This window comes from Gekko japonicus, unplaced genomic scaffold (assembly GCF_001447785.1).
Source record: "Gekko japonicus isolate JY-2015 unplaced genomic scaffold, Gekko_japonicus_V1.1 scaffold2200, whole genome shotgun sequence".
Taxonomy (NCBI): domain Eukaryota; kingdom Metazoa; phylum Chordata; class Lepidosauria; order Squamata; family Gekkonidae; genus Gekko; species Gekko japonicus.
In genome coordinates this window covers 129,066-147,351 of record NW_015170955.1, presented here as the reverse complement: position 1 = coordinate 147,351, position 18,286 = coordinate 129,066, and the positions used below count along the sequence as shown (strand labels likewise).

General features: G+C 43.4%; 1 protein-coding gene across 1 annotated transcript; it reads left to right on the top strand.

Moving 5' to 3' along the window:
* Positions 1-4,438: 4,438 nt before the first annotated feature.
* APELA (apelin receptor early endogenous ligand) lies at positions 4,439-13,946 on the top strand. Its single transcript, XM_015418914.1, has 3 exons — positions 4,439-4,670; positions 7,009-7,098; positions 13,302-13,946. Exons 1-2 carry the CDS (start codon positions 4,595-4,597, stop codon positions 7,095-7,097), a joined length of 165 nt encoding a protein of 54 aa, XP_015274400.1. The 5' UTR covers positions 4,439-4,594; the 3' UTR covers position 7,098; positions 13,302-13,946.
* The last annotated feature ends 4,340 nt before the right edge of the window (positions 13,947-18,286 follow it).

Here is an 18,286-nt window from a genome sequence, read left to right as displayed (position 1 = left end):
TGAAGTGGTGGATTCTTCATCATTAGAGGTTTTTAAGTATTGGGGATACTACAGCAGTAGTTCCTGCATTAAGGAGCTGCGGTGGCTCAAGTGGTTAAGATGCTGAACTGCAGGCTGTGGAAGGTCAGTAGTTCAGCAGTTCGAGACCCGGGTGCCGCATGATGGAGTGAGCTCCCATCTCTAGTTCCAGCTCCTGCCAACCTAGCAGTTCGAAAGCAAGAAATTGCAAGTAGATAAATAGGTACCACTTTGGTGGGAAGGTAACAGCGTTCCGTGCGCCTTGGTGTTTAGTAATGCCGGCCACATGACCACGGAAACGTCTTTCGACAGCGCTGGCTCTTCGGCTTTGAAACGGAGATGAGCACCGCAACCCTAGAGTCAGATTCGACTGGCTTTCGAGCAAGGGAACCTTTACCTTTACCTAGTTCCTGCATTGGCAGGGTTGGACTAGATGCCCCTAGTGGTCCCTTCCAATTCTGAGATTAAATACAATAAATAAAACTGCATTTGTTGAACTTCTTCCTATTATAAAACTGTTAGAGACATAGTGCCTTTGTTAGTTTGGGGGAGGGATTAACTCTACATTTGCAGGCAATGTTAAACGTTGCCAAAAGACTTCTTGCTTCAGAAAAGCAACTCTAGATTACATCTCCAAAGAAAAACTCTCAGTCACTGGCCATTGTCTCTCCACTTGGTTTGGCTCATATTTTTAGCTTACAAACTTCTAGTAAACAGCTGGCCAAATTTATACAGCCCAGGAAATGATCGTGAGAATATATGCCTGGGTATTTTGCAGTAGAGAGGCTGGGATCTTCTTTAGATCATTATATCCTGAGGACTCAAAGAGGCTTCCAGCAGCATCACTCTCCCCTCTTCCATTTTTATCCTCCCAGAAATGACCTATCAGGTTGGTTAGGCTGAGAGAGAGAGTGACTGGCCTGAGGTCACCCAGCAATCTCCCATTGCAGAATGGGGGACTGAACCTGGATCTCTCAGATCCTGCTCCATCCTCTACACCATGGTGGTTCTCTTACCTTATCCTTGGCCTGAGCTATAGTCTTACAGAAAAGTTTAGTGCATGTTTAAAAAGAGTACAGTAGGCCTGAATTCTACAGAACTGGGATGTTCTACAGTCAGTGTCTCCAAGAGTATAGTTCTGCTGTATAGTTCTGTGAGCCTTCCCTTATCAAAATTCAGCCACTGAGGGTTACCAGTCAAGGAGAAGTAACTGAATCCTTCCAAAGCAAGTTTTCTCCAGGCCAGTTTGGCCAGGGATCCTGGAGGTTTTTTGTCACCTTCTGGGCGTGGAACAGCGGTCACTGCAGGTGTGGAGGGGGAGGTTTTTGTGAATTTACTGCATTGTGCAGGGGGTTGGACTAGATGACCTTGGAGGTCCCTTCCAACTCCATAATTCTATGGTTCTATGTTTTCCTACCTAACATCTCTATTGCCAAGCTGCTTTTATCCATTCTGGGGAAAACGTGTGTGTATGTAAGGTCATTTCCACACAGGTTATTCGGCCCAAGTTTGCTGCTGTTGGGAAGTAGGGTCTTTTTCCTGCTTCCTCACAGCATCTTGGTGCCTTTGTGTATGTCCTGGAGCTTCTATCCCCCCCCCCATCTTTCCCAAATCTGCTTTGCTGTGGAGTTTTGGAAATGATTGCCGCAAAGTCTGTATGGCTTCCACTTTTATACTGTAACCTCCCTATTTGCTTCTAAAACATTCAAGTTTGCTCAGGTTCACAGCTGCAGAATTAACTTTCAGAATTTTTCTGTTACATACTGTGGGGATGGCCACTAGGGTTGCCAGCTTCCAGGTGGGGCCTGGGGATCGCCCCTGGAGAAAATGGCTGCTTTGAAGGGTGGACTCTCTGGCATTGTCCCATGCTGAGGCCCCTACTCAAACTCCACCCTCTCCTGGATCCACCCCCAAAGTCTCCAAGTACTTTCCAGCCCAGACCTGGCAACCCTAATGGCCACTGGCTTCAATGTCTTTTTACACAACTTTATGGGGGCTAGACCTTACAGTAGCTATTAACCAAGTCAGCTAAACAGCACCTAGGGTTGCCAGGTCTCCCCTGGCCCCCCATGGGGGATGGGGGGGTAGGTTGCCAGATCTACTCTGGGAAACTCCTGGTGATTTGGGAATGGAGCCTGGAGAGGACAGGGACCTGTGGGGTACAATGCCACAGAATCCACTCTCCAAAGCATCCATTTTCTCCAGCTGAACTTATCCCCTGTAATTCCAGGGGATCCCCAGGCCTGACCTGGAAGCTGGCATCCCTACTAGCACCTCCATGTTCAGATGCAGAATACCTCTGACTACCTGGTACTGGAGACAAAAAAAACAAAGGAGGGTGCAGGGCAGTAGCTAACAATCTGGACTTATGATGTAGGACAATGTCCTTTGCTTTCTGCAGACATCCTACACAATGCTGTACTCATTTCAATTTGGCTAATTGCTCATATTTGTATTAGAGGAATTAATCTATTTTAGCTTGTGCGTTGTCAAGGACAATTACCCCCAAAAGCTTCCAGTATTGACTGCAATCAGGAGCAATATAGATGGAAGGTCTGGTCCAATGTGACCGTGAGAGTGGTACTTCATAGTTAACACATGAATATATGGTCAATAACTTAGCAAGGTTATGGGCTCAGAACCACTCTCAGAATACTAAAGGAGGCCTCTTTCTACTTCCTTCACTCCAGACACAAATATTGTAAGAGTTTTGGGTAAGTGAGGGAAAGAAGACAGCCCAGTCTACAAAGCATATCCAGAGGGAAAAAGTGAACACATTTGTTGAACTCCTAATTTTTTTAAAAAAGGGGATAAACTGCATGAGTTTTCCTTACAGTTGCTGGAAATTCTCTGTGTTACAAAAACATCCCATTCAGGGGCTTTATAGGAGCATATTATTTGCTTCGCTCATTATGTGGCCCCTATTCGTAGTTGAAATAAAGCCACCGGCCTTGAAATTATTGACACAGTTGGCAAATATTTGCAGCACAGGGGTCACTTGGGATTCTCTATCAAAGGGGAGGTAGAAAAGTTGTGAAAAGGGGGAAATGGGGTAAAAGGCTTTAAAAAAAATGTTACAGCCATCTTTTCAATGCACAAGGCTCAGTATTTTTAGATTTACCTATTATTTTCTAGAGGGGGGGGTTCTGCTGGGCACAGCATTGATTGCCCAGTAGCTTTGACATCACAACCCTACCTCCCTTCAGAGCAGTTTCAAACCTTCAAAAAGTAGTTTAATTTTTTGAAACAACATTGCTTTATGATCTTTTTGTCATGTCAATGCACAAGCAGCCTTTTAACATTTTTTTAAAGTTGGACAGGTGGCCAGCAGAATAGGTAAAGGTAAAGGTTCCCTTGCTCGAAAGCCAGTCGAGTCCAACTCTAGGGTTGCGGTGCTCATCTCCGTTTCAAAGTCGAAGAGCCAGCGCTGTCCGAAGACGTTTCTGTGGTCATGTGGCCGGCATGACTAAACACCAAGGCGCATGGAACGCTGTTACCTTCCCACCAAAGTGGTACCTATTTGTCTACTTGCAATTTCTTGCTTCCGAACTGCTAGGCTGGCAGGAGCTGGAACTAGAGACGGGAGCTCACTCCATCATGCGGCAACTCGGGTCTCGAACTGCTGAACTACTGACCTTCCACAGCCTGCAGTTCAGTGTCAAAACCAACATGAAGACTGTGTTTTTGAAGTGAAAGCAAACTGGAAGTGGCCTGAATGGCAGAGAAGCATTTATTCCATGAGCAAAAAACCCTGTACCTGTTAGCTATGTTGGTACACATCTTCTTGGTCTCCAGCAAAACCTGGGGTGGAGTTCCACTGGGGGGGGGGAATCAGCCCCATGGCCAATACCCATTTTATCAGTCTCAAAAAGTTATTTACAGAAATCAAGATGTTTTGGTGCCTTCCTTGAAGCTGGGAAAGATGCCCATTCAGTCGATGTTTTCACTTTGAATAGATGCCACTTTGCAGCTAGTTGATAAGGGACAAAGGTTTGTGGAGCAGCAGGGAAGAACCCACAATGCTCTAAAGCGGACCCTTTCAGAGCGGGACAAAGGGGAGACTTCCTGCCCCTTCTTCTTCCCTTACTCTTCGCATATGAGACCAATCCGGGCCGGCAAAAACGCAGCAAGGCATAAACAGTTGCAAATGGGAGGAGGAAGGCTCCGGCTCGCTTTGCATAGTAAGCCTTGCCTGGAATGAATCGAGAGGGAAGTTGGACTATTGTTCCTCCCGGCTCCTGGCTTCACAGACATTGACAGAAGCTGCTGTTTACACGGGCTCCCCCCCACCCCACCCCCGTTGTTTGCTTATGGAAAATAAGGGGGAGTGACGGGGAAGACGAGGGGAAAGAGAGGGAGGCACCGGCCGGCCGCAGCGCAGAGAGGCAGTAACCTTGCCTGATGCGATCATTAACCTTGCCGGGCGCGGGCAGCTCTTTCCTCCAGCGCGTCCGTAGAATGTGAGCAGAGCCCGGGAGAGAAACGGCAGCCGCCTCTTCGGGACACGGGGGTCTCCTTTGCCGCCAGGCTCGGCCAGAGCGGATCTCCCGGGCTGTCAGTCCGCGGCGGCCGCAACATGAGGCTCCAGCTGCTCCTTTTGACCTGCTTCTTGATCCTGACCGGGGTGCTCCTCGGCAACGGGCAGAGGCCAGGTAGGGACTGGGCTGGGAACAGGTCGCCGGTCTCTGCTTTCCCTTCCTCCTGCCGCCGGGGGGGGGGGGCAGAGGGAGGCGTGGGGATTGAGGTGGCACCAATGCTCCCCGTCTAAGCCGTGGAGTCTTGTGAGCACCTGTATTGCTGATTTGTTTTTTTAAGCTTCTGTGGCATTTTAAAGCCCGCCACGGAAAATCCAGTGCCAATAAGACATTTCTTTTCCTGCTCATAAGGAGCAAAGTAAGACTGAGTAGCCACATCGACTGCACCAGTCCTAGATTTGTGTGCCGGGTGGAATAAGCACCGCATTTGATTAGGATGGTCGTCACTGGGTTTTAGTGGCAAATAAAGTCCCAATTAAAGTAACACTGTAGATTTAGACCTAAGTGCTGTAGCCACACAAGTGAATGGGAATATCTAACGGGAACAAAGCTTGTGTATAAGGGGGTGGTGTGCATACAACTATTTTTATAAGCAACCCTTCTACACCTGTGTGATGCAATTATTTGTCTATTTTCCACTGGAAAGGACCTGTAACCTTTGTCTAATAACCACTTACACTGTTTTCTGTGATGGTTTTCAACATTTCTTTGATGAGACAAAAGATCTGGTACCTTCATGCTTCTTTTCCTCCTGCCCCTTCAGAAACAGACTCACCCAGATTTGCATAGCTTTAAGAAATTGTACTCAAGAGCTGAAAGGTGAAGCTAATTTTAATGCAATAATCTGGAAGAGTGAGATATTTGCTTCAGTTTCTCCCCCCCAACTTTTCAGTGACCCCCAAAACACTTATTCTGCAGAAATATCAGTAACTTCAGTGATACGACCCCCAACCAAATAGCTTGCAGCCTCATAGAGAGAGTTGCCCAAGCATCAGGTGCTGGCACTGGAGCTTTTTGTCCTCTTTGACTCAGTTAAAGCAATGAAGGAGGGGGGGGGATTATTCCCAAGAAAAGATCCCTTCTGCCATTTGCAAAGTGGTCTTAAGAGAACTGATTGGTAAAACTGGACCTCAGCTGTGTAAGGGGGAGAAAAGGACCTTCATCTAATGTTTTTCTAGGGTCTGTTCTCAAGTTCTGAGCATTACCAGGCTCATGATAAAATACAGATCAATCTTAGCTATGTTGTATACATAGCTAATAGTTCTATAAGACTCTAGAACAGCCATTCTGGATCAGACAAAGTGTTCATCTGCCTGACAGTGGATTCAGAGACTTTGGGAAGCTGAGAAGCTTGTTATAGTTATTTTACTATGGCATTTATATCCTGGCCTTCTTCTAGGAACACAAAGTAGCATGTTAGTTTCATGACTGCCTTGTGGGTTTGGTTAGACTGAGGGACAGAGGCTTACCAAGGCCTCCCACATCCAAACCCGTCACACTGGCTGGAGAACTACTCCCTGCTGCTCATCTTCCTGCCACTGAAGGGTCATAGCTGCATCAGTAATGCTTAGAACTTTTCCTTAAATGCTCAATCTGACAAGAACCCTAGAGCAACAGCAGAGTGATATTGGGACAAAGTAAAACATCATTTTGTGACTTGCTTGGTGCTTTGTGGTTTTTTAAAGTAGTTTCCTAATAAAAGGATTCACAATTTCACATTAATGTTGCTTTTTAATTTTTTTTTCCTGATGGATGTCCATGACTATCTGCATTCTTCACATTTTTAAACAACAATCCTGTATGGTTGGCCAGTATTAAATGGGGAGGGTTTTTTTGAGGCTGTTATCCTTTAACTCCATCCGATGATTCCATGATGAGGTTAGGATCAAGAGTGTCTAGTTAATCTCAAGAGCTAAACCACTATGCGACCAACACCTGTTCCTCAGGAGGAAGTGGGTTTTTTTAGTGGTTTAAGTTAAATATTGTATTACTTTTGCTCAACTGTGGTGGCAGATTGTGCTTTGGCAAGGTATGACAGTATTCTCTCTTGTTTTCAGGCACTGTTTGGACACATTCATATATTCTGTGTTTCAGCCACAGTTCCCTATGAAATCATTTAGGCAGTTTATGAATAGTCTAAGATGGAACTATTAGCAGACATCAAGCATTATGTTCCTGAAAAGGGGTTAGGAGCTCTTCTTACACTAAAAACCAAAAGGATGATTGATCCAGCCAATCATAAGCATTTTTAACTCCAGTTGGTTTTAAGAGTGCTTGCCTTTGCCTAGCCGAGGGACAGCTAAAGGTTCTGTTGTATGGGACAATTTATATAAAACAAAGACTGCTTTTGATGGAACCTGCTGCAACTGTATGGATTCGGGACTTCATAGGATGAAAACGAGATGTATCAGTGTTGGTGTGTTTCTTATTCCCTGTTTTCCCTCTTGCCTTCCAGCTAACCTGTCCTTGAGGCGAAAGCTCCACCGACAGCACTGTTCCCACAGGAGATGCATGCCCCTGCATTCCAGAGTGCCCTTTCCCTGAGGTATCTGAAATTCTATAGAGCGGGAGTTAGATCTAGGCAAGGGTCATTCATAAGTGTGGAGTAATAAAACCAGGCGCCAGAAGGATGCGATTGTAAGAGGCTGCCCCTCTGCGATCGCTTAGGAACAGTGTGTGGCTGATGGAGTCCATTCTCCAAAATAAACACAATCGCAAATTATACTTTCACTTCCAAACAAGCTTAGGGGGGGCATTTTACCAACCACAAGCCACATACAATTTTACTCTGGGTGCCTTTTCTTTGTGATTTTATTTGGTTTGGACATAGAGGGGAGGGGGAGGACCAGCAGTATGCGTGGGGGGTGAAGAGAAGTAAAGAGGGAGCAGCACAATAAAAGTAGTTGTTTTACGTGAACTCCAGGGCACTGTTCCAAATGAGAAAGTAGCGCTGGGCTTCTCTGTTGATTATTTCACAGTGAGTGGGAACGATTTGACACTCTGGCTAGTGAAATACAGTTGAGATGCAAAGGCTAAGTTTTCTCCTGCCTCATCCATGTTTAAAAAGTCTAGAATGCAGGTCTTTTGGGTAGACCCACCTCCATAGATCAAGATGGATAAAGATTATGATAAAGTGATTTAGACCACATGCTCACTTTTGCTTACGGTAGCTTTCTGCTGACATTACCTTTCACCCTTGAGAACTGGTCCCTCAGGCACCCCATGTTGTTTCCAATGGTCCAATGACCTCCATCCCAAGAGAAAGACTTTTTTTTGGGGGGGGGAGCATAGCAAGCTGCAATAGGCAGGTCCCCGATAACTATTCCTTTCCTAAAAATGCAGAGGTTCTTCCATTGCTATCCAGCAGCCTTCTATGCCACGCTAAAGCCAATTTTTTTTCACCCCATTCTCATGGCACCAACACTCAGAAAGGCCCAATGTTCATTTTGGACAGGGAAAATGGGGAGGAGAAGAGTAGGACTGCAAGCTCCAGATTGGGAATTTCTTGGGAGATTTGGGGATGGACCTTGGAAGGGTGGGGTTGGGAAGGGGTGGGATCTCAGCAGCGGTGTGATGCCATAGAGTCCACCCTCTAAAGCAGCCATTTTATCCAGGAGAACTGATCTCTGTAGCCTGGAGATCAGTTGTAATTCTCTGGGAGACCCCCCCCCAGGACCTACCTGGAGGTTGGCACCTGTACAGAGGAGCCATTTGCATATTACCATGCTACAAGAAGAGAAATGTGTGTTTCATGACACACTATGTAAGAGATGGATTGGAAAGAGGGGGCTATGTTATAAACCTCTACCAGGTCCAGGGAAATTGTGCTTGGGCTGTGATTGTGGAAGGCGGCCACTGCCTTTCGTTGGCCTGCTTCTGGATCTTTGGTCAGCAGTCAAGACAGAGAGACAAAGCGCAGGTAAAGCTTTTCCTGACACAGAAATAACACAAAGGGGAAAGTTTCCCCTGCTTTATGCAGGTGCTGCAGTCCCAGTCATAGAGGCAGGACCAATCATTCTTTGACAACCCTGCTTCAGTAAATGTATACCCTTTAAAGGTTTAATTCCACCACGAGCTCCCCAGCTACAACCAGTGGGGCCGCCTGCTCAGGATTTTAGATATTAAAAAAGAATAGCTCCATGTCTTACAAAAAAAGGTCTTATAATCTGATTTTTGCAATAGGTAAAAGAAATCAAACTTCCTTTTCTACAGCTTCCCACAGGTTGGACCCAGGAAGCTTTTTCACTCCATCTTGCAGAATTGTCCTTCTTACTGCAGCCTCGATCCCACTCAGCTTTCGTACAGGCAGGTCCCAACCCCAGCATGGCCTTTTTGTGGTGGCCAAAGAGTATCCCAAAATAAAACAGAAGTCCTGTGGCACATTTAAGACTAACATGTATTACTGGACTTTTATTTTGTTATGAAAGATTAACACACCCACCACCTTTGTAAAGAGGAACCCGCCTTCCTTGTTCATCAGCAGAAAAGATGGCAATGGCAGAAGTGATGGGGGGGGGGGGTGTGGCAGTCATATTTAGGGTTGCCAGGTGCCCCTTAGCCACTGGTAGAGGATAGGGGGGTAGGGTTGCCAAATCAAGGCTGGGAAACTCTAGAGATTTGGGGATGGAGCCTGGGGAGGTCAGGGACCTCAGTGGGGTACAGTGCCATAGAGTCTACCCTCCAAAGCACCTGTTTTCTCCAGAGGAACTGCTCTCTGTAGTCTGGAAATGAGCTCTAATTCAGGGGGATCCTCATGTCCCACCTAGAGGCTGGCATCCCTAGCCAACGTATATTGTGTTTCTGGTTCATTGTGGTTTGGGCTCAGGTGCCGACCTGTTCAAAACAGCCCCCAGCAGACTGCTGCAGTGTGAAAGTTGAACCTCTTTAACTTTGCATTGCATCCCACAGTCTCAGACAGAAATAATACTTTTAACCAAGCTAGGGGGTCCTGTGGCTTAATTCATAGGAGGTTCTGAAGTGCAAATAACTGTATGTATATGCAAATACTTCTCCACTCCAGAGGCATGCAGATAGAACATGTAAATATACTCAGAATCAAAAGGATGCCAAAACTCCCTTTCAGAGAAGCATGCCATTCTGCTGATGAATAAAACATGCCATTAATAGCTTTGCATCTCTGGACCTACATCAAGATAATGGCATACCCATAGGTAGTTCAGTATAATAGATTAAAAATGATAGAGGCTAGAATCCCAAATCATTATCTCAAAAGTAGCCTCTTATCAAACTGGTAAGGTTGATCAGGAGTGAAAACCTTTTAAGTGATAACAACGGTTCTTCAGGGAAAGCTTACTTTTTTCTCTCAGCACAAGAGTAAAATAAAAACACTGAGTGAAGGTGTAGAAACTGGAAGAAAATGGCATCTTGAACCAAGTATACTTTCTGCAGGCCTCTTTCAAATACTTTTGACACCAAGTACCAACTCATTCTTGCTGTCTTATAAAAATATAAGAGGGAAGTATAATATAGAACTTTTGGAGCTGAGTGCCGCAATTTAGAAGGGAGCAAATTAGGATACCAAGCTGTTTCTTAAAGTGGTTCAGATTGCAGGGGCATTCATTATGACCTGAAGTCATTCCAGAAAATACTTCAAATTTAAGGTATCTTTCATGTAACTTCAATCTTTGTTCATGCATTACATGCTAAGTGTGTTCCCCCCCCACACACAATTGTTAAAATTCCCAGCCAGTTATGGTGCCATTAGGTTTGTAAAGAAATGCATTAAACATCTTTTTAAGAGCTGATGATCAAATAAGTTCCTCATACCAATGCCCACACCTGTGTGTTGATTTCAACTGGTGGCAGATTTCAGGGACAGCTTGGTGGTAAAAGCGATCCCATCAGCTCACTTTGAATGTAGGAATTTGGGAGGAAGACCTGTTGAGCCTTTTGCTGCAAAAGGAATTCAGAAAGTGGATCCAGTCATCTCCCCTCCCCACCACCACCGCCACCGCCATTCCTGTTCCATGATTATGCAGCCGATCTATTTTGCTAATGTATCTTGAAATACAATGCGTTTAAGTTAATATTGCAGAGCCTGAGTGATAACTATGCACTTAAGGTGGGTTGTGTTTTCCACTTCCAGAATATCCATTTGCAAGACTAAAAGCTATTTTGTAGTTAGTGCCATTGGGGAAGTCTTTGTAACAAGATACCATAACAAAAAGTAAGTGAAAGGAAATATTTGCGCTCTTAACCATAACCCACCTTACAGATATTAGTTTGAGCATAGCTGGGGAGGGAGCCTTTTGCATGTCAAGCAACTGAAGAGATGAGGTCAAACTGCAGCCTTGTTTGTACATAATTTACTAAGAAACTGAGCCACAGGATTGTATACTGGCCCAATAAGGTACTGTTACTGTCCCCTAGATGCTGGCCCACTGGCTACTGCAATGCCTATTTTAGTCCATAGTTGCTGTTCCTGTGCCTTAGGATGATGTACAACTAATCCTACCAACAGAGCATCTCCTTTGTAGCTCTAAAAGAGGACTGTTGGGTTTGATCCAGCCAACTCTTTTGCTCAGTCTCAGCCAAGTCTCCTCCATATTACAGGTCATGTCTCAAAGTGGTTTCTGTCCATGCAAGTCTCATGATCCCCAGCATAGCTTTTTTGACTGTCAGAGGGGACTCCTTTCCCCCCAATGGAAAAGCTGGTTGGATCCAACCCGTTGTGTATTACTTTTTTTATTCCAGCAATACAGGAGCCATCATCATATGACCTTTTAGAAGACTTATGTGCAGTCCTAACAGAGTTATACTCTGCTAAGTACATTAGAAAATGGGCTTCAAAAGGTATAACTGTTCAGGACTGCAGTGTCATATTTTTGGCTAACTAGTTGGAAATAAAGATTATGTAAGCATTCACACAATTGCCAACTTTAAAAAGAGGGTATACAATTCATGCTTTATAGAAGTTCTGAATATTTTTTAAGCCATCATTATAAGGCTTGTGGACACTTTAATCAAAATGCAGACATCTACTTTGGAGCATAAATATTTAAGCTTTTAACAAAAAAAATCAGCTAAGCTCTCTAATGTATTCACTGCATTGGCCTAATTTTGAGATTAGTCTACAAAAAGAACAGATGCTTTCCCCCCTAGACTTTTTACTGCATCAGCAGATTTATGAAGTGTTTTGAATTGTACTCTTTGAGCACACGGACAAAGTTGCTTGCAGATAAGTTAAGACATATAAAAAGGGCATGGCCACGCTATGGCACTGATCTGCAAGGAGGCCCCACTGCCTCTAGCAGGGACCATTCTTATTCACATTGTTTGGTGAGGCAGGGACATTAGCAAAAAAAAAAGCCCATAGAACCATAAAACAACATTTTGCAAGCACTCTGGATCAAACTAGTATCTGATATATTGCGTAGGATCCACTCAGGTTTTCAACTCAATCTTACCCAATTTTCCTCCTTTCTGCAGTGCCCCCTCCTGGTGGCTTTTTTTTTACATGCCAGTCCCATGATTCCCAGCATAGCTGTTTTGGGTGGTCCTTCCTTTTTCACTAGCAGAAAAGCTGGCTGGATCCAATCCATTATGTGGTGATTTAACAAATAGGGAAATGGACACCCTAAGGGACAGGCTAAGGTACAGAAGCAATCCACATTCTTTATATCCTTTGTTGCAACACAGTTCTTAGTTACCTCTTGGATTTATTTGCCCCTTAACATAAGCTGTTATTCGTAATGCAGTATGCAGGTGATCGTTTAACTGCACATCATTCAAGGAAACAATATATACTTTGTAAAGTATTGACTTCTTAAGGATGCAATATTCTGTTTTTACAGATAGGAAATGGAGACACGGGTGGGTTGGGCAAAACATTAGGTTCCACAGAGATGACAGAGGACTTTAAATACATCTCAACCTTACACCCAGTGCAAGATCCCACCTGCCTACACAGTAAAAGATCTTAGACATCCAGCAGCCTGCATGTTTGCACAAGTATTAGCCTTCTTAAGGAGTCAGTTGAGCACAGACAGACTTAGAGACTCCACTAAGCACCTACAATCAGCAAAGTGCTATTTGAATAATGTACTTATTTAACAGATTCTAAACAAAGTGAGGGGTACTGGACTAATGTATCCTGTTTACCTTCTCCAAATCAATTGGAACAAGCAAGTCAGTCTAATACTTGTAAAACCTCTAGATTTCCTCAGCAAACAACCTGCTAGATGACTACTTAAGAATCATTTTCTGTAGTGAAATTTTGCTTTTCAGATTGGTACACACTGCATGACACAGTCCCGTTAGCAAAGAGAGAAGCCTATTTTCGTTGAGTAATGTATTTGCATTTTTTCACCTCACAATTTCTTATAATCACACAACAAACTCGAGAATCTTGAGGATAGCGGGGCAGTGGTTCAGTTTCAAAGCACACGCTTAACTTTCCAGGTCAAATTTCCTCCATGTTCAATTAAAGGGTCTTGAGTGGCAACTGTTAGAAAGGGTGTTTCTCTGAGAGCGACTGCCAGTCAAAATAGGCAACAATGAGATAGATGGACCAATGGTATGACAATATGGCAGCAGTTCCAGGACCAGTTGAACCAGTTGTGACACCCAAAGTCACCTGCAGGTAATTAAGAACTTACATGAATTTAAATTATTCCCCTATATCAGCACTTTTCTCCAACTCTATTAAAACAGAGTTGTGTATGCACACATAAAGAACGTTGACTATCTCATTGTAATAATTGGTTTCCTGTCCCCCCCCCAACACAGTTTGTGTCTACTGCCGGGAAGAGGAGCCATGTGGAGGAGGCCAAACGACAGCATTCGATAGCTTCGCAGTTGTAATCTATGCAGGTGTCCTAAAAACCATCATCAGGAAGCATTCAAAAAACCCTTATCAAGAAGGCTTTGGAACAGCTTCACAGGAGTTTTGGGTTTCTCGAAGCAGGGAGAAAACAATGAAGAACAAAGTGATCCTGTCTGGAAGCTCTGGAAAATCATCAGTGCAATATGATAGCCGGCATTCTTCTCTACACATCAGTACAGCACTCGGAGATGAAAAGCAAACTTTGAACAATTATGGGATCATTTAAAGAACTGTTGGTATATTAATAGTGTTATATTCATATCTTTCACTCAGTTAAGACTAACACCAAGTTCACAGTATAGCACAGTAAAATATGGAGCAATTGTTCCACACATAATGCAGATACTGCTTCATGTTTAGAATGCATATTGAATGTTGTAAGGCATCCATTAGTCAAACAACCTTGCCATTATCATAACACCAGAATGATATCTATTGGCTTGGCTAGGTAGCTACTTGTTTCCTAGCAGAAAATTCTTAAATACTGATTAACCTCCAATGTAATGTCTTAACGTTAGAACCTTACTTTGGAATTCCACTTAGGCCAATGGAAAGTAAAGCTATGCTGATAAGGCTTTTTGGAAAACATCCCAAGTAAAGCTATGCTGATAAGGCTTTTTGCTCTTATCAAAAAGTCCACTTTAGTCTTCAAAAGTATTCCCCTGGGTGCATTTGTGCTAATCTTAATATGTTTACAAGTGTATTCTGAGATTGTTATTTCTTTATAGCATGTTTGTAACTGTATATGATGTAAAAATTGTACTTCAAATAGCATTGGCATTTTAAATAATCTTTGTATTATTATTTTTAATTGTATTCTGTTCATGGATATGCACATCCAAAGACAAGTGAAGTATTTGCCTAATTTGTTTGTAAGGAATCTGTGTAAACTCTAACAATTTGTGGAGTTAAATAAAATACAATTTCAATCATACTTTCATTTTTTTAACAACTCAGTGAAGGCAAGACATAAACTGTTAAAGCTACTTCTGCTTCAAGGAAATGCAGATGTTAGATCAAAGAAATAATTCCACTGTAATTTTTTCTCTTCTTGGAAATACGGTACACCCTTGTCAACATTACATTGGCTTTAAAAATTAAACGGATTTTGCATGCCATCACACAATTTTCCATGCATATTATGGAATCCTCTTGCCCCGTAGATTCCATTCAGTTCTTTAAAAACCAAGGACTCAGTTATATTTTGGTGCTATATTTAATATCTTGGACACACTATTATTGTAAAATGGCATGTATTTGCAAGCAGCATGCAGAGGATTTCTTCTCTGCATGCTGTGCCAAGCAGATTGTGTGAGATTAACTTTAGAAAGGGGTTTCAAACGGGACAAAGGAGCTTGCTTTAAATAACAAATTGGCTCACATGACAGATACTCAGTTCACATGGAACTAGAAGAGAACCTGTAGAAGATAATTCAGTTCACAGTCTGTTAAATACATAGAAATGCCTAGATCACTAATCCCCAGTGAACTGCCTGTTCTGATTGACTTCTTGAATTTTGGGGTCAAAACCAGAAGGATGTTTTGGGTTGGATCCATGAGTGGCGGGGGAAAACACCAGCCAGTAGCATGGTTCATGAATATTTGCAAGGGTTCACCCAGAACTAAGGTTTGTGGCAGCTCTCATGCTTTTGGCTACACAAGAGAAACATTAACCTTTGGATTCAGGTTCACACTTCACACCTCGTTCTGTATTCAGGTCTCAGGATTTAAAAGTCAAGATGCTTCATGCAAAGGGTCAGTTTCTGCTGCTTTATATGCATCTCCTCCTGCACTACTCACTGTGTAATCTATAGGTATTTGAAGAACTGGGGTCAAAGGGACAATCTCCATCTAGATGCAGCCCAAACAAATATTAGGCTTAGGAAGGAAAACTTCAGTGTTCTGCCCAAGTAAGTTTTCCATTTGTATAGTGTGTTCCGCTCGCGTGGGGAACCCCCCCCCCCCCCCATTTGAACTGTGGCTCTGTGTATCGGTCCTGAGCAGATTGTATCTACACACACACACACACACATGGACTTAAAAGCAAGAACGATTTTTGCTAAATCAAACAATTTAATCGTATGAGCTCTTCCCCACTAACTTTTCTGTTAAACGCTTTATTTATACATAACGACACTTTAAGACACCAAAAAAACCCAGGAGTGATACATACAAGAGCTAGCTTGTACCTAATCCTTCAATCCTCCTAGGTAAGTGCTAGCAATATGTTGAGCTCCTTCCCCAAGATCCTTTTCAGATTTAACTAGGCCTTGTTGAGCCTGCATTAACAGTAAGTGCAAAAATAAGGGAGAAAGTTAAACCTCAATTTGGGTTTCTACCTCACAGAAGCTCTATATTGCTGTTTCTTTAGAGCTGACTCAGGTGTCACATTTCCAGGTGGTAATTTTCTGACAGGGATGTTATAGTGTGCCATCAGACTGGCTGATGCACTTCAGGCTGCATTCATGGAATCATACCAAGAAAATCTACACACAATAAACAAATTAACTTGAACTATCCCAGCTCAGAACACATCCAACAAATCGCTCACCTTTCTCTAAGAAGAAACAGTGGTACTTTATGTAGGGCAGTCCCATCTTACCACAATGATCATATTGAATATAAACATGTTGCATGATGTTTCCATTACCTATGGGCTATGTGGAACTGTACATATTTATACTATTCTACCTAAAGATACCAGCATGCATTTTAATATCCAGGCACACAGAAGGGTATACAGCAAATACACGATAGAAAGATCCCTTTCATTCATACTAGTTTTTCTTTACTATAAGGGCTTGAGAGCCACTGAAAAGACCCCTGACTGATTGTCAGGCTTCCCAGTCAAGACACTCAATCAGTTTATTGAGAGCTAGTACTCAGGACACCATGAACACTTGTGTCAGGAATGATGGGCTAATGCTTTGAACCTTCAGATATACCCCCTTCATACATGACCCCCGATACAGTAAAGCCAATAGGCAAGTACCTGAAGACGCAGGCAAAAAGCAACGGCTACATTCCCAGCGGGAAGCTAGGAGCAGGCAGAGTAAAACCTTCAAGGACACTGGACAGATAACAGAGTGCAGCCGAAGGGGGAAAGGGAGGAAGGAGACAAGAAGACATTCCATACCATGGCAGCCTTAGCTGACACTGAACCACCAGTTTGGGGCTACAATTAGGAATCCCATCAATGACCCCAAGACTTCCAAAAGAGTCAACTGATTGGTAAGCCACATTCCATGAAACAAGTATGGTCTCATAACAACTTTCTAATCACAATGCGCTCCCATTTAGAAGGATAAATATTGGGTAATTTCTTGATTTCTACTATCATAGACTGGAATAACTGCATAGGACAGCACTGTGAACTGCATAATAAGCAATATGAGGAAAGGTCAGCTTAAAAACTTCCTCATTGTCAGGTTCCAAACATGAGAGTGATACTTCATGGATTCATGGGCTGAACATCCCAAATCAAAATTCCACTGCAAATGTCTACATCTGCATTACAAACAGAATTAATCATCTGGGGAATTAATCATCTGGTGAGGGGGAATCACATCATGGTTCAGATCCCTTTTGAGAGGATAGGAATATTGATTCTTAGCTTAATAACCATCAAGCTTTAAGTGCCAGTTCAGAAACTATCCAAACAGAGACAGAATGGAGCTTTCCTTCTACCTTTCGGTTTCTCTTCTAGAATGCACATGTTTGGATGCATCTCTAATGCTTACCCAAAAAATCCTGCAAGTTTAAGTGTTTTAAACTGGTATAGTCCCGCACACTCATTTACTTGCTCAGATGTTCAAGCAGAAGTCCAAAATTTTTGGTTGACTGTGGTAGGCCAGAAAAGTCGTGCACACCCCTCAACTAAGAGATAGAATCCTTGCTTGCGATATTTCATCTGAGGGTATTGAAAGGACATTCAAGACAACTGTGGCGGCAAGCCCCTACCTTCCTCCTCAGCTCTCTATTAGAGATGAGTCATTCATGTTATGCTGAGCCTTGCAGAATCTCAGAAATCAGTACCCATGCTCAAATCCCCATCCTGCCATGGTAGCTTACCGCATGAGCTCAGGCCAGTCACACTCAGTCTACCTTACCTCAAAGAATAGTTGCAAAGATAAAATGGAGAACAATGATGTAACCCGCTTTGGGTTCCCCAGTGAAGAGAAAATAAATAACTTTCCTAGCTCCAGGGTTATGTGAAGGATAGGGGAATTCCCCACAGTTATACATGGATGTGGGAGATGCATTTCTGTGGACTCCTCGTTACTGCTTTCAACCAGAGTGGGTTCTTGAATGTTAAATAGAAATGAGGGGGAATCACAGAACTACCTACGGTTCTCATTCTCTAAATGTAACTCTTGCTGTGGAAGAAAAGTAGTACCCCCCCCCCCCATCGTAGGCATAATGCACTCTCAGTTGTGGAGTGGGTTAGCAGTAGAATGGCAAGGGAGATACACAAAGTTCCAGGAATAGATCTTCCCAGCAGCCCGAGGAAACAGCAATCTGCAGAGGATCACCACTGATCTTGAGTCTCCACCAATGTTCCCTCTAAGCTGTGGAGCCCTGTGAGCAAAAATTCTACTTTGTGAGCTACTGGCATTAAAGTTGTGAGCAGGAGATTTGGCTGCTGCATAAATTAGTTTGCTCTGGAGCCATCGTTCCTGAGCTGAGACAAAAACGTGTGAGCCAGAGGCTAAAAAACTGTGAGCTAGCTCACACTAACTCAGCTTAGAAGGAACACTGGTCTCCACCCCCCCCGTTCATCCAAAACTTAGTTTGGAGTCAATGGGATTAGAATTTGAATCAGGACATATTGGAAAATCTCTGGTTCAGATACCCATCCCTTTCTTCCCTCCTTCCTTCTGGACGGAGT